Here is a 14,473-nt window from a genome sequence, read left to right on the forward strand (position 1 = left end):
AGCTTCTTCACTATTGGGTCAAAGCTTGGAGGGAAGGTTGGTGGAGGGGAGCTCTCTATCAACTTCAGTTTCAGACTTCCTGACTATTGCAATGTCTTCCAGGCCGAGGTTGCAGCCATTAAGGTAGCAGTAGATTTACTGCTCCGGAGTGCAGCATTCTTCAGAGAAGTGACCATCCACTCAGATAGCAAATCGGCGATACTAGCCTTGAACTCATTAACAGTGCGTTCAGGGCTAGTCAAAGAGTGCCTAACCAAGCTCTCAATAGCATCGAGTGTAATAACACTTGTATGGATATCAGGCCACAGCAGAATCGCAGGAAACTGTAAAACTGATGAGTTAGCTCGGTACTCCCTTATCCGCTTGTGTTCTTCTATTACTGAATAGGCGCTAGGCCACCATTGGCACATGCGCTGTCGCAAAAGCCTTGTGACCCAAGATCGAACGCAAGTGGCCTAGTGATCTCTTTGCCCTCAGTAAGGCTAGCCCATTACCCTATTGGGGTCCACGCAGTAAAGCTGGGAAAGAAACCTACCAGACGCTATCTGCAGAAGCTGTATAGAAGAAGATGAGGTGGAAACACTCAACACTTCCGTCTTGACTGTCCTGCGTTTGGGAGGTCAAGACTTAAGCACTTGGTCATGAGGGCTGTAAGAGATCTCCTTCTTTTATGGCTTTATATTAAGATTATATTTGACAGGGTGAGTCCTCTTTGAACGATGTCCACCAAGGTGCTCTCAAACTTTCAATAAAACATTATGAAAATTTTTTTTAAAGGTTTTCAGCTAAAAAAAATGCTGCATTTTGCATAAAAAGCGATTTTAGTTGTATTTTACCTTATCAACACTCACCTGTTGTTCCATTTTCTGATTGCGACTGCTGACTGCAGACATTTTTTGTATCTGTTGTTGCTTGTTGATTTATTTAATTTTCCTGTTTAATTAATAATTTTTTTGTATTTTAAATGTTTTTAATTAATTTTTTTTTGTATTTTTTTATTTTTATATTTTAATTTTTTTTTTTGTATTTTTAATTAATTTTTTTTATATAAATTTTTTTTAATATTTATACTGTATTTTTTCTTTGTATTTCAAAATCTAAATTAATTTCCGCATTGCTAAAAAACAAAAACAATAATTCCATTATATTTTCACTTTTTTCTTTTTCACTGCTTCACAGTTTTATACGTCAAAGTACCGCTATCACCGGCGAAGTAGCAAAACAAACCAAAAGCGACTTGCAAACATTGGCAGATGTGATAAAGAATAGTGCAGGAGAACACAACAACAACACTAATAGACACCGCACAACAACAATAGTTGCACACAATCACTGACAACAACAATAAATACTAATGGCAGTAGACATAATCACTTGGGCACATGTTGCCACACACACACAGACACAAAATACATTTTTCATATATAACTTTCTTTTGTTGTTGCACATTTGTTGTTACTGTTGTTATAGTTACCAAATGGAAATTCGATTTATTAAGTGAATGGTGACGACAAAAAGTACACGACGAGTCTCTGTGGCGCTTACTTTGCGCTCGTACTGTATGCCTGTGTGCGCCTTTTGCCCTCTTCCGCACACCACACAAGCGCACACACGTACATACACATATATGTATATGTGCCAGTGTATGTCCTCTCAGCGCTTGTTGTTGTTTGCTGGCGTGTCAAAGCGCCTTAACAGTTGTTGAAATGCTCAGAATGCATGAGCATGGACACACGCTTGGCGCAAGAACTGGCTGGTAAGGCACGACGGCGACGCTACTGCGCGGCAGGGAAAGTAAAGCGGAGAGCGCACTGGTTTACACAGAACTACATACATGTATGTATGGATGTATTACACATAAAAAGAGCGGTGAATGAATCAAACGCTGTTGTTCGCCAATCGTTGATTTTATGTGGCGGCGTAAGGGCAGGAGGAGAGTGCCAGCAGCAGATGTGCCGTGGTCTAATGAATGCAGACACTATGCAAGAAGAAGTAGCTACATATCTACATGTATATACATATATGTATATATATACCTTCAAAAAAGTTGGCATGGGTATATTTCGATAAACAGGAAAATAAAATCCATGCTAACGATTCAATAAACATGTTTACAAATGTATGTATGTATGTAAAAGAAGAGTCGCGCCGGCTGTAGTGCTTGGCTATTGATGAATATTTCTTCAAAAATTAAAAATGTAAATTTTACGTAAAAATGCTGCAAAAAAATGCCAAACAAATTTCCTCTTGCTCATTTTTGTTGCCAATTTGTGTACTACAACGAACAAAAAATATATTTGAAATTGAGGTTAGGTTGAAAGATGTTATTGAAACTAGGAAAAAAACGTACTTCGGCTACACTAAAGCTATAATATTCTTGAGATATGCATTTCTTATAGCATGGAAGCCTGTAAAAAGATTTTTTTTTTCAATTTTGAACAGTCAGTTTGTATGGCAGCTATATGCTATAGTGATCCGATCTAAACCTTTTTCACGGAGATAGCATCAGTGCTTTAGCCAATAACTCCATGCGTAATTTCGTAAAAATATCTGCTCAATTGAAAAAGTTTTCCATATAAGCTCCCGTTTTCGATCGTTCCGTTTCTATGGCAACTATCTGCTATAATGGTCCGATATCGCTAATACCGACCAATGGGCAGCTTCTTAAAGAAAAGAGACCGTGTGTAAATTTTCATCTCGATATCTACAAAACTGACAGACTAGTTGACATAAACTTATACAAACGGACCAATTTAAATCAGAAGGTTTTTTGATTTTTATGTCATTAACTGAAGTTGGCTGCATTTCTATGAAAGACATGTATGGTATATAAGCCTTTTTCTCCTTTGTGTTATTTGATTAAGTTGGCATCTTACGATTTTCTTAGTATTGAATATCAAAATGCTGAATTTATCAGTTCAACGAAAAAGTTATGGTCTGAAACTTCTAATATCAAAATTATAAGGTCAAAAGCTCCTTCTGGGCTACTTGGTGATAATGTGCAGCTTTTACGCTTTGTATCCATAAAAATACGGTTTCAATACGCTGATTTTGTTAAAAAAAAATTGCAGTTCTGCAATGGGATTTGAATATTTCCAGCATTTGCTATAAGAAAGAGTCTACGAAGCACAGCTCTTAAACATGTTCTGTTTCCAATTGCCAAAGAAGTTTTTTTCCGTTTTCACGACAGTCCGGTCCAAGTAACCGGATCGGACCTAAAATTGTATCCGATCAAGGACTGTCTCTTCTTCCGCTACAATAACAACAACGTTATGTTTTTCGCGTAGTTATTTTTAATTTTGTTTTGCATATTTAATTTTCGTTTTTAGCTCTACAATTCAATATTTTTTTAATTTTTAATTAATATTTTTTGTTTGTATATATACATATATGTATGTATATGTATATATTTTTTTGTAACAAATATTAATATCACAGACAGTTTTTTTTATTTTGCCTGTTAATATTAGTTTTTTTTTTAATTTTAATGATTTTTTTTATTTTTATATATATTTTTTTTTAATTTTTGGTAAATATTTGGAATTTTATTATTTTTTTATATTTTTAAGGCTTTTGTTTTACATATTTTTTTAACGATCACAGTCGTTTTAAATTCACTTTTATTACAATTTTATTTTAATTTTTTCCGATTGTATAATTCATTATTTTTATTTTTAATTAATATTTATTTTTAAAATAAATATTTGGATTGGAAATATTTTTCTATTTTAAGGTTTTTGCAAAATATGAATACTGTTTTAAACATTCACAAGGTTTTGTTTATTTTTTTGATTACAAAATTTTTTTTTATTTTTTTCTGATTATTTAAATTGGATTTTTGTATTGTAATTTCAGAGTTTTTAATTTTGTTTTTAGAAATTACAAACTGTTTCTATTCATATTCCTCTGGTAAATATTTTGTTTTTAATTTTTTTCTGATGATATAATTTTTTCTTATACATATTTCTTACATATATTTTTTTGTTTTTCGTAGAATTTTATAGTTAAGCAAATTATAATCTTAAGAGTTTTTAGTTTTTTTTTTAAATTTCAACTTTTAGAAACATATTTTTAATCGGTAAATATTTTTTTCTAATTATGTAAAGTATTTTTTATTATATTTTTTTTTAATACTTTTCTGATTATATACATTTTTTTTAATTTGTGCTGATTATTTACATATTTTTTTTTTAATTTCACTGGTCCTATACATATTCTTTTGGTCTTTTCAAAATATAAAGATTTGTTTAAACGTAACATTTCATTTTTTAATTTTGTGATTATAAATTTTTGCATATTTTTGTTATAATTTTATATGAATTATAATTTTAATTTTTTTTTATTGTTTTTTGGGAAATTTCAAACTGTTTTTATACATATTCTACTAGTTTGTATAAATATTTTTTTTTTTAAACGTTCACAATGTTGTTTTTGTTTCGATTATATAATTTATATATATTATATATTATTTAATTTTTATAATTATATTTTTTCGAATTCTATCTGACTATAATTTTTTTTTTAATCTTTCTATACTTTTATTTGGCAGCCTTAAATTAAAATTTTTTAATGATTTTTTTTAAATGTTGACAGTTCTTTATTATTTCTTTTACACAAGTTTTATATTTTTCTTATTATATACATATGTATATGTTTTACAAAATATTAAATATTTTTTATAATTTTACACAACTTTTATACATATGTACATGATCTCCATTTATTTTTATTTTATTATTTACTTTTTTCAATTTTTTTTTAATTTTAAATTTAAAAATGTTGGAGTTTTTTTTAATTTAAAACTGTTTCTTTATAAATTCTTCTGTAAAAATCATTATGCATTTTGTGAAATTTTTACAAAAGTTAATTTTTTTGAGGTTTTTATAATTTAATTATGTTTTACTTATTTAATTTAATTTTAGTTTATTTAATTTATAACATTTACAATATAATGTTTTATTTAAGTTAACTCATCATATATTTTTGTTTTCTTTCCAATAAAAAAATAAATATAAAAAAATTTTTTTTCTATTAAATGCACATTTTTTTATTTTTTCGCATATTAATTGTGTTTTGAATTGTTTTTTTTTTTTGGTTATTTTAAAGAAAGAAATGTTTCATTTCATTTTTACAGATGAAATAATTTATTGTATTAATTAATTAATTTACATTATTATTTTATTGGTATTTTATGATCATGGAAATTATTTTACATCTTATTATGCAAAATTATTTTTGTTTTTAAACAACTGAACAAAAAAATAGAATTTTAGTGTGTGAAAAAAATGTATTTTAAGTTATTTTTGAAATTATAATTGATTTGTTTTATAACATTTTTTCACAAACTAAAATTGCTTTATTTTCCAATTGTTACAAACAAATAATTGTACATAGTAAGATAAAATAAAAAATAAAGCTGCTTTTTTGTCCAATTGTTAAAAAAAAAAATATTTTATTTTATTTTACAAAATATTTATAATTATTTCTCTTTTTATTATTATTAATATCATAATTATATTGGCTTATTTATTTATATATATACATATATATATAATTTAAATTTCACAAATAAAAAATGATATGACTATATTAGTCGGTATTTTATTACAATTTCTGTTTTTTTAATTATTTTTAGTTTGGTTTAAGTTTGCACTTTTTGAAACATTATAATTCTTTGTAATTACTTTTAATTTACAATAGTAAATTTTTCCGTTCTCCTTTTTTAGCTCGTTAGCTGGTTTTTAACCTAGAAAAGGTGCAAAATACTTCACAGTGCAGCTACAACACGATCTTATGAACACACACACACACACACTACCACAAACACATACAAACATCGCAGTGTTTTTTTCACTTTCGCGTTGCTTGCCGCACACAACAAAACTCAAAACTGCTAAATATTTGCCACACACTTTGTTTTTGCCACTGCAGTTGTTTTGTTGTCACCTTTGTTGTGGTTGCAGTTGCCAATTCGCATATTGCCAGCAATTTTCACAAATTCTTATTATAAATATGATTTTCAAAGACACTCGCCAGCAAAATCGCTTAGTTTAACAAAGCAATGCTAAAAACAAATTGGCACAAATTGCTTGTGAATGCAAAGTATGACGTCACTTTTGTGCATTTCTTTGCGATTTAGACAACAACAACGAAATTGAAAACATTGCTGTTTTAATTTTTTAACAAAAAATATATTTTTCTATGTTAAACAACGCTAATATATTTCACCTTTGCCAAAAATAAGTACAAAATTTCGCTTCTGAGTTTTGAAAACAACCGCACGTTGCCGTGTTAAAAGTGAACTAATTAACGGAGTCGAAATTTTTACAGCCGCACACGGCGCCACAAAGCGTTAAACTGACTGAATGTTGCAGTGGCACAGCAAACTGAAGTTGAACTGTCGACGACCGCACGACCTGCTGCTGAAGGCAAAACATCCTGGCTGGCCGAATATCCTGTCGGCAGCAGCGACAGCTGTGTTGGTGTGTACATGCACTTTTCAACCCTCAACCCCAAACAGCCGTTATTATGTGCTCTCTGCCTAACAGTGAGTAATACCTGCACGAAAATGTTAATAACAGCACACTCTATTCACTCTCGCTGCACTCACACTCTTTCGCTCATACAAATAAAAATAAAAACACGCCTTAACATGAGTCGCTCACGTGCTCAGTCGCTCGCTGCAAAATGACGACGCTGTTAAAAAATAAAATAAACAAACAGCTGTTTTAACAGTCTGCAAAGCACTCATTAAATGTTAACGGCTTTAGTGGTGTCTCATTTTTTCTACGCAAGTGAACCACTGCGCGCTCAGCTGCACTCTCTTGTCAGGCATGTACTCAGTCTGCATAGTAATGGCATATTTTTAGTATACTTACAAGTTGTTGATATTGTTGTTGTTGTTGGTTTTTGACGGCATTGCATTTGTATTCCACGCGGCAGCTGTGACTTTGAAAAATACCAACAACTGCACATCGTCGCAAAAACAACTGTCAGCCGATGCATACTCAGCCGGGGCTAAGCATATATGCGCTCGCGTGCAACTTTATATGCGTCTCGGCATTATTGTAAAATTTGGCAGACAGCGTTGCATTTATTATTATTGCACGGCATACAAAGCAGTCGTCATATGGGTAAGCGCTCGTAAGAAGTTTACGTCGATAATGCAGCGTGCTTTGGGCACAGATTTCTATACTAACATGCAATAGTGAGGACTGTCTGATAAATCTGAAACCTTCGGAATAAAATTTGTAGAGGAATTGAAGGCACAGCTTAGTTCGAAACTTAGGACCGTTTTCGCAATGCCTGGTTAGTCGCAACCTGTCGGTTGCGATCTGGTTAAGTTGCCTAGAACTTAACAGACAGTTGGCTGGTAACGGACCTAAAAAGTAGGTGGCGGCGATATCCTCTCACTCGGGTCTAATTTCTACAGGGGATTTCTTCAAGTTTGTAAACAAAGAGAAATTCCACAAACCGAATTAGGGGAAATTGAATGGAGCTTCGTTTGAACATTTTAGCCATGATGACGGTGGACGTTTAAGCTGGTACATTGGCAAGCTGGAAGACCAATTTCTCCGTATTAAATCGATCCAAAAATATAGACCGTTTTTCGTGGTCTCTGCATAGGCTTTATAGATTACTCCCATAACGTTGATAATCACCGTTCTGACCGATAACATTTGCTTCAACTTCTTCGGAACAGTTTCGACCAGTCCAGTACACTGTTTCGACGACTTTTTGGTATATGGTGTGCACCAAGGGACTCAACGATGGCCACAAAATGGCGCAAAAACTCTGTCCGATTGTGCTTAAGGTGAATCAAACAATGCTGTAAAGTAGTCATTCTGCTGGGTTTGTTGTATGGAATAAGAAAACGCGCGGACACCTCGTCTTTTGAGAGGACTACTGATTCAGCTAACTTGCGCACCTTCAAATGGCGACTGTCGATACGACTTCGCGGACTTTTGTCACATTATCCGCCTTGATAGCCACTTTTGGCACTCTCGAGCATGACTGAAGCTGGCCGTCCGTCTTCCCAAGCAGTTGGGTATACGTAACCAAAGCGGACCCAGATCCGGCTGTGCTTAAAGTGCGTCAAACAATATGCAGTTCGTTTGCATGACTGAAGCCGATTCTTGGCGGTCTTCTTACCAAAGCGGACCCGAATGCCAAGGACTATCAACTCAACAACTTTATGTGAGGAAAAAAAAATATTTATAATGGATTTTTAAATATGCACGTCTAAGAAGACAATCTTAGCGGTTTGGAAAAAAAAAAAACGAATGTGACAAGTAAGGGGTGTGGTCATAATATCTGGTATTATTTAAAAAAATCTTTATTTACAATTTAAATATAATTTCCGTGAGTATGTGATTGATAGAAATCTTTAATCTTCCTCAATACTGTCTGGTAGTACCCAATTCCGTCATTAAAATCTCCTGAAACCGCGTACGCACCCGCAACTGCTGCACTATATCCAAGCGATTCATATAGGGCAAAAGTGAGCGAAAGAACAGTAAATTTTCATTATCCTCATTCGACTCGACAGCCTCAATTGCTGCCTTCTTGCTCGGGCAATCGGACAGTTCATCGCGCAGTTGTGCGGCCGCCGACTCGCCGTATTCCTCGGCGCTGCATGTGTAGCCACGTTTATTCTTCGCATATTTCGGATCTGCCATTTGTGGTGCGACCGCAACAAAAGGTGGTGGTTCATATTCTATTTGTAATCTACCCTCATCGCACACATTCGCTTCCGCGGGCTCATGTTTCCATTCGGTTACACACGAGTTGGCATTCTCAAATTCCTCGTCCAGCGTGTAAACTTTCCGTATGCTGGGAAAGTGATTGTACGTGTCGGTAGTTTCAGACGTCTCTACTGTGGGTGGCGTATCTTCGATTTGGCTTTTGTTCTCATCCCAGCTATTCACCGAATCGGACGAACGTATATCAATTATCGATTCGGACCTAATATCAATAACTTGTTTGCGGGGCGTGTGGGTATTGAGCAAGAAAATTAAACTGTTAAAATGTGTCCATTTCGGTTTTTCACGCTCGTCAATGTAATAACTACCGCCGCTGGTGTAGACTGGCACCTTTTTTAATTCCTTCAGGAATTGATCGCGTAAGCTACGCCACTTTATTTTGGCTGTGGACTCTGAAAATGGTGCAAAGTAGAAAACAGGGGTTAAAAATGTTGTATTTTTGGAATATAGAACTTAGCTATAGTATAATAACGGTACTATATATAGTATATGATAGCTGAAGCACGAAAATTAGCTCGGGTTCCGCCATTCGAAAAATTCCAGCGATAACGGTATCACGCTTGCACGCACATGCAAATTATCTGCAAACACTCGAAAGTCGTTCTCCGCAAACTACGAAATAATCGATGATACAAGTGGTCGATATGTGCATATGTATGTATGTATGTATGTATATACGCATAACGCGAGATTTATGCGTTTTTCTTTTAGCTACCACGCCGTACACTCATCAAGCGCCCATAATTACTCGCAGTGGTGTTTTTTTGCCTAGCCTTTACACATTTGTGTGTCTCCACATGTGCGATACAAACGCCGAACATTGTTATTTCAATGAAAATTTCTTCTATATTTCTAAATTTATTTTTGTATACAAGCTTAAGAATATACTACATTTCCTCAATAAATATATTTTTATGCATTGAACTGTGTACTCACTTGTTATTTTACAAACGTCCGCTACTTCTTGCCATAGTTTATCGATTATTTTCTGCTGCTGACTTCCCAATGGTATCTTTTTCTTATCCCATAAAAATTCTCGCTTGCGTACTTCCTCTATAAAATCCTCCTTTTCCATTGCTGTGCGCGACAATACTGCGGGCACTGCGTTATTTTCGATGTCAGCGAACTCGCAGACGACGCGATAAACGCAAATGCCAACGGATAGTGTTGATACGAACGCAAGAGAACGAAACACTCGTGAATACTTATCTGCCCTATAAATACATGCTATGTATATATTTATGTGCATATTTATATATGTATTTATATAAGCAAATGTTTCGTATGAGTACAGGCTGTTGTTTAGCAATAACATAGTGTGTGGTTACCGAAACGAACCGAAGGCATTGTGTGAAATGAGTAATGCTGGCTGTGTACCCTGTAGAAATTTTTTTGATGATAAAAAGAATTGTTCGCATTGTTATTTTTGTACGTAATATAAAAATAAAATAAATTGATATCTCACAAAAGTTTAAAAATATCGTTTTTTTCTAAAAGTATTTAATATTAGTTTTTGGAAACTATTACAAATTATGTATGATTATAGAATTACTATAAATTATTAATATAAATTATTATAAATACGTTAAAATTTGTTAAATATTAATACAAAATACGTTCTTTTCAATAAATGTTAGAAAAAAATAGTGAAAAATTAAAGAAATATTTTATTTCTTAATTTAAAAATGTTATTTCTATTAATTTATTTTAATATATTGGCGCAAATTTTGAGAAAAAATTTTAATTAAATTAATACAATTTAGAATAATTTTTAAAAATTAATATTAAATATTTTTAGATAAGTTCTAAGCTTTATTGAAGCAAATTTTGAAAAAAAAAAATTAATTAATTTTTATTAATTTAATTAATACTTTTTTATAAATTAACTAAAATTAATTTATTAAATTTCAAATTAATAAAATTAAATTTAATTTTAATTAGTTAAAAGTTATTAGTTAAATTAATTAAAATTAATTTAACTAGTAATTGTTTTATTATTTAAGTAATAATTTTTTTTAATTAATTTAATTAAACTTAATTAGTATTTTTTTTAACTTAATTAAAGCAATATACACACATACATATATATGTATGTATGTGAATAAAATAATTTTTAAAAATCAATATTAAATATTTTTAGATCAGTTGTAAACTGATTAGCTATTGTAGCAATTTTTTTAAAAAAAGTTATTAATAAATTCAATTTAATTAATTAATTTTTAATTTAATTAATAATTTTTCAATTTATTAATTAATTTTAATTTAATTAATATTTTTTTTAAAACTTGCTATAATTGGATATGTTATCCAAAAATATTTAATATTATTTTTTTCAAATTATTGCAAATTATATTTAGGAAAAAGGTATGTACACATACATATGTATGCACATACATACATATGTACATATATTATATTAAAAATAAATTCAACTTGATTTCTTAAGTTCAAAAACATAATAATTATATTTTCACAAAAAATATTTTTGAATTTCGAAAAAAAAAATTTTGCATGTTTTAATTTTTTTAATTAAATTTTTTTTAGTTTAATTTAAAAAATATTTTTTGATATGAAATAGTTATTATGCGATTTTGTTAAAAATATTTTAAGTTAATTATTTTTTTAAGCTTTCGTTTCTATTATTATTTAGATTTTTTTATTAACTTTTTCTCATATTTGAATGAAAAACTGATTGTTTTGAAAAAATTTAAGTGTTGATAGAAACTTAAAAATTTCCGACAGGGTACGAATCGCAAGAATGTTTGCCTGTACTTGTGTGCAACTGTACATAAATTCATACACATTTGTATACATGAAAAAGTTCTCTTTAGTTCATTGCTTAGGTAGTTTTTTTGTAGCCGATAACCAAAATTACATATCCGAAGTACTGCAAGGAAAACATTCGGTTTAAATTTTGTAAGGTTTTGTTTTGTATGAATGCATATATTGTATGTCTATATATACAAATCTATTTATATATTACGAATGTGCACAGGAATTCTGAATCAACAGCTTTCAAATAAATATTTGCTTTCATCACAAGTGCAGGAGCACAGTACCTCTCAAACTTTTGTTATTTTTGTAGCAACCCAACATTTAGCTGGTACAAACACCCGTAGAACTTATCAGAACACTCATATTTACAGAGGCGGGCAATAAAGTATGGTTAACTGATATTTGAACAATATATATTGAAGGTTGACATTCATTTAATTATATTATTTGTTATCAAGAGAAATATACACTATGAGCTAATAATACATCAAACTCATAAATGCAAAAAAATATAAAACTAATTAGAACATTATTTTCACATCAAGGAAATATTAGCAAATGCTGCTAACAAACGTAGCATAACTTTAGGCTCATGCAGTTCAAACGGGTTGTAAGTGTTCTTAGCGTTTAAAGAAGTATTTTGGTAAACGGTAGAGAGGAGAAAATGAAATTTACTCAGCAATTTCGAGAATACTCCGGTGTAATACGTACAAAGACATGTTTTCCTTTCTTTTCGATACATATCAAAGATATCCAAACCATAATCCTAGGAAGCAAAAACAAATTTACGATTTGTTATTTTTTTAAACATATTTGAATAAAATTTGAAATTCGATAATTGAATTTATAGTATATGAGCGATAAACGGTATATAAATGTAAGTATGTATGTATGAACTAAAAACTGAGGTAACCTATAAGAAAAAGCGCACTAGTTCCATAAGCTTCCAGTTAGTTCAAAACTAACTATAAATATTGCAGAGCAAACGCTCGTATTCGTTATTCTAATAAGCTTAACGTTTTTGGAAAAAGTTTTTGCTGTTACTGACAGTGCTGAAAATAATTTTAATTCTTACATTAGTTGGCAACCCCTCCACAAACAAATTTTCAAAATAAATCTTGCCTAATTCTGTTTGTTTCGATGAATATCTATTGCCATAAAAATTAATGTTCAAAATTTAATCAAAACAAATTTTATACACATATTTATTTCTAAATAGGTGGCAACGCTTAACAACTGTACTTTTTAACTGTAAGCTTTCTAAGGTTTAGTACAAGATTCTTATTGTAATATTTTTATCTCAGCAATTGTATTGAATGGTTGTCATAAAAAATTCAAACAGGTGGCAACACTTTTTAGAAATCTTATAATATGTAAGCTTTCAAGACAGTTTATTTTGAGATCCATAATGTAGTAATATGTTTATCTCAATAATTGTATTGAATGGTTGTCATAAAAATGTAAACAGGTGGTAACACTTTTCAGAAATATTTTAATGTGGAAGCTTTTTAAATCAGTTTATTTTGAGACCATTGGCGTAGTAATCCGTTTATTTAACATTTGTATTGAATGGTTGTCACAAAAATTTAAACAGGTGGTAACACTTTTCAGAAAAATTTTGTGGCTGCAAGCTTACTAAACCAGTTTATTTTGAGACCACTGGCGTAGTGGTACGTTTATTTAACATTTGTATTGAATGGTTGTCATAAAAATTTAGACAGGTGGCAACACTTTTCAGAAAAATTTTGTGGCTACAAGCTTACTAAACCAGTTTATTTTGAGACCACTGGCGTAGTGATACGTTTATCGTGACAGTGTTAGTGTACACAATTTTTTAAATTGGTGGCAACCCTGTCAAAGCACTTATTCAAAATAATTCCTTTTTATTCCAGTCTGTTTTGATATGATTGTTGTAATGTTAGAAGTTAGTCGATGGTAATTTTGAACAGAAATTTTTTAATAGGTGGCAACCTTTATCTATCAAAAATTGTCAGAGATATCTTGAACGAAATATTACCAAAATAGTGTCTGTGTCCGGTCATTAGAACATGTTCATGTCCGGTTATGGGAATTGGTATGAAAATATTAATGAAAACGTTGTGTTCATAAAATTTGTCCAGTTATTGGAGATGTCCGGCTATGACGACTGTCAGTACAGGGAATTAATGAAATTTGTGCAGTTATGTGCGATACATTACCGAAATAGTGTCCTTGTCCGCTCATTGGAACGTTTCCATGTCCGGTTATTAAAAATGCTTCTGTATGAAAGTATTAATAAAAACGTTGTGTTCATAAAATTTGTCCAGTTATGGGAGATGTCCTGTTATGAGGAAGGTCCATAATGGAAAATTTCATTGCATTTGTTAATAGGCGGCAGCTCCGACGTTTCCTACTGCGTGTTAAAGGCCAAACTTTGACGCAAAGTGAATATACCCGGTTCAGCGTAAAAAGATATTTAGACCTCTGCAGACAATTTATCTTTGTACCAGTGCATTTTCCTGCTGGGTATGCAGGCTGAGTTGCAAATTTTTATCTAAGCTCTCACTAATTATTTGGAAAAAGTTAATGGCTTACTCATTTATACAAAATAACTTACTAATTGTTCTTGCAAATATTTGTATATACATACATTTGTACACTTCTACACACATGCATGCATACGCACAGCCAGGCCTGTGTATATGTATGTGTGTGAATAGAGATCTACGATCTGCGCGCAGCGTTGATTGGTGCGCACAATGCAGCGGAGAACCGAAAGTAGGAGTATGCGTTTGATGACGTCACTACCACACGCAGACCAGAGAGTTGTCTCTTTCGTGAAACCAGCAAACAAGCGGTATATGCGCGACAACAACAATGTGGGAGCGACTGCAGCCGATCATTGCTATTTTGAGTTGGCTTCGGCATAGCGGCATTAGTTGCGTTACGTTCCTGTG

The 14,473-nt window shown here is 31.6% G+C and overlaps 2 protein-coding genes across 2 annotated transcripts in view; both read right to left on the reverse strand.

Annotated features, from left to right (window-relative positions):
- The window catches only part of LOC120770931 (protein king tubby), a 109,567-nt gene extending 108,609 nt beyond the window's left edge, over window positions 1-958 (reverse strand). Inside the window, exon 1 of the mRNA XM_040098636.1 lies at window positions 852-958. Within this exon, the coding sequence (XP_039954570.1) occupies window positions 852-893 (42 nt within the window). The 5' untranslated portion in view covers window positions 894-958. The remainder of the gene's footprint in view (window positions 1-851) is intronic.
- Window positions 959-8,292: 7,334 nt separating this feature from the next.
- Window positions 8,293-9,867, reverse strand: LOC120771301. Its single transcript, XM_040099235.1, has 2 exons — window positions 9,699-9,867; window positions 8,293-9,154 (listed from the first exon to the last, which is right to left on the reverse strand). Exons 1-2 carry the CDS (start codon window positions 9,835-9,837, stop codon window positions 8,397-8,399), a joined length of 897 nt encoding a protein of 298 aa, XP_039955169.1. The 5' UTR covers window positions 9,838-9,867; the 3' UTR covers window positions 8,293-8,396.
- Between the last annotated feature and the right edge of the window lie 4,606 nt (window positions 9,868-14,473).

The sequence above is a fragment of the Bactrocera tryoni genome, chromosome 3 (assembly GCF_016617805.1).
Source record: "Bactrocera tryoni isolate S06 chromosome 3, CSIRO_BtryS06_freeze2, whole genome shotgun sequence".
NCBI classification, from domain to species: domain Eukaryota; kingdom Metazoa; phylum Arthropoda; class Insecta; order Diptera; family Tephritidae; genus Bactrocera; species Bactrocera tryoni.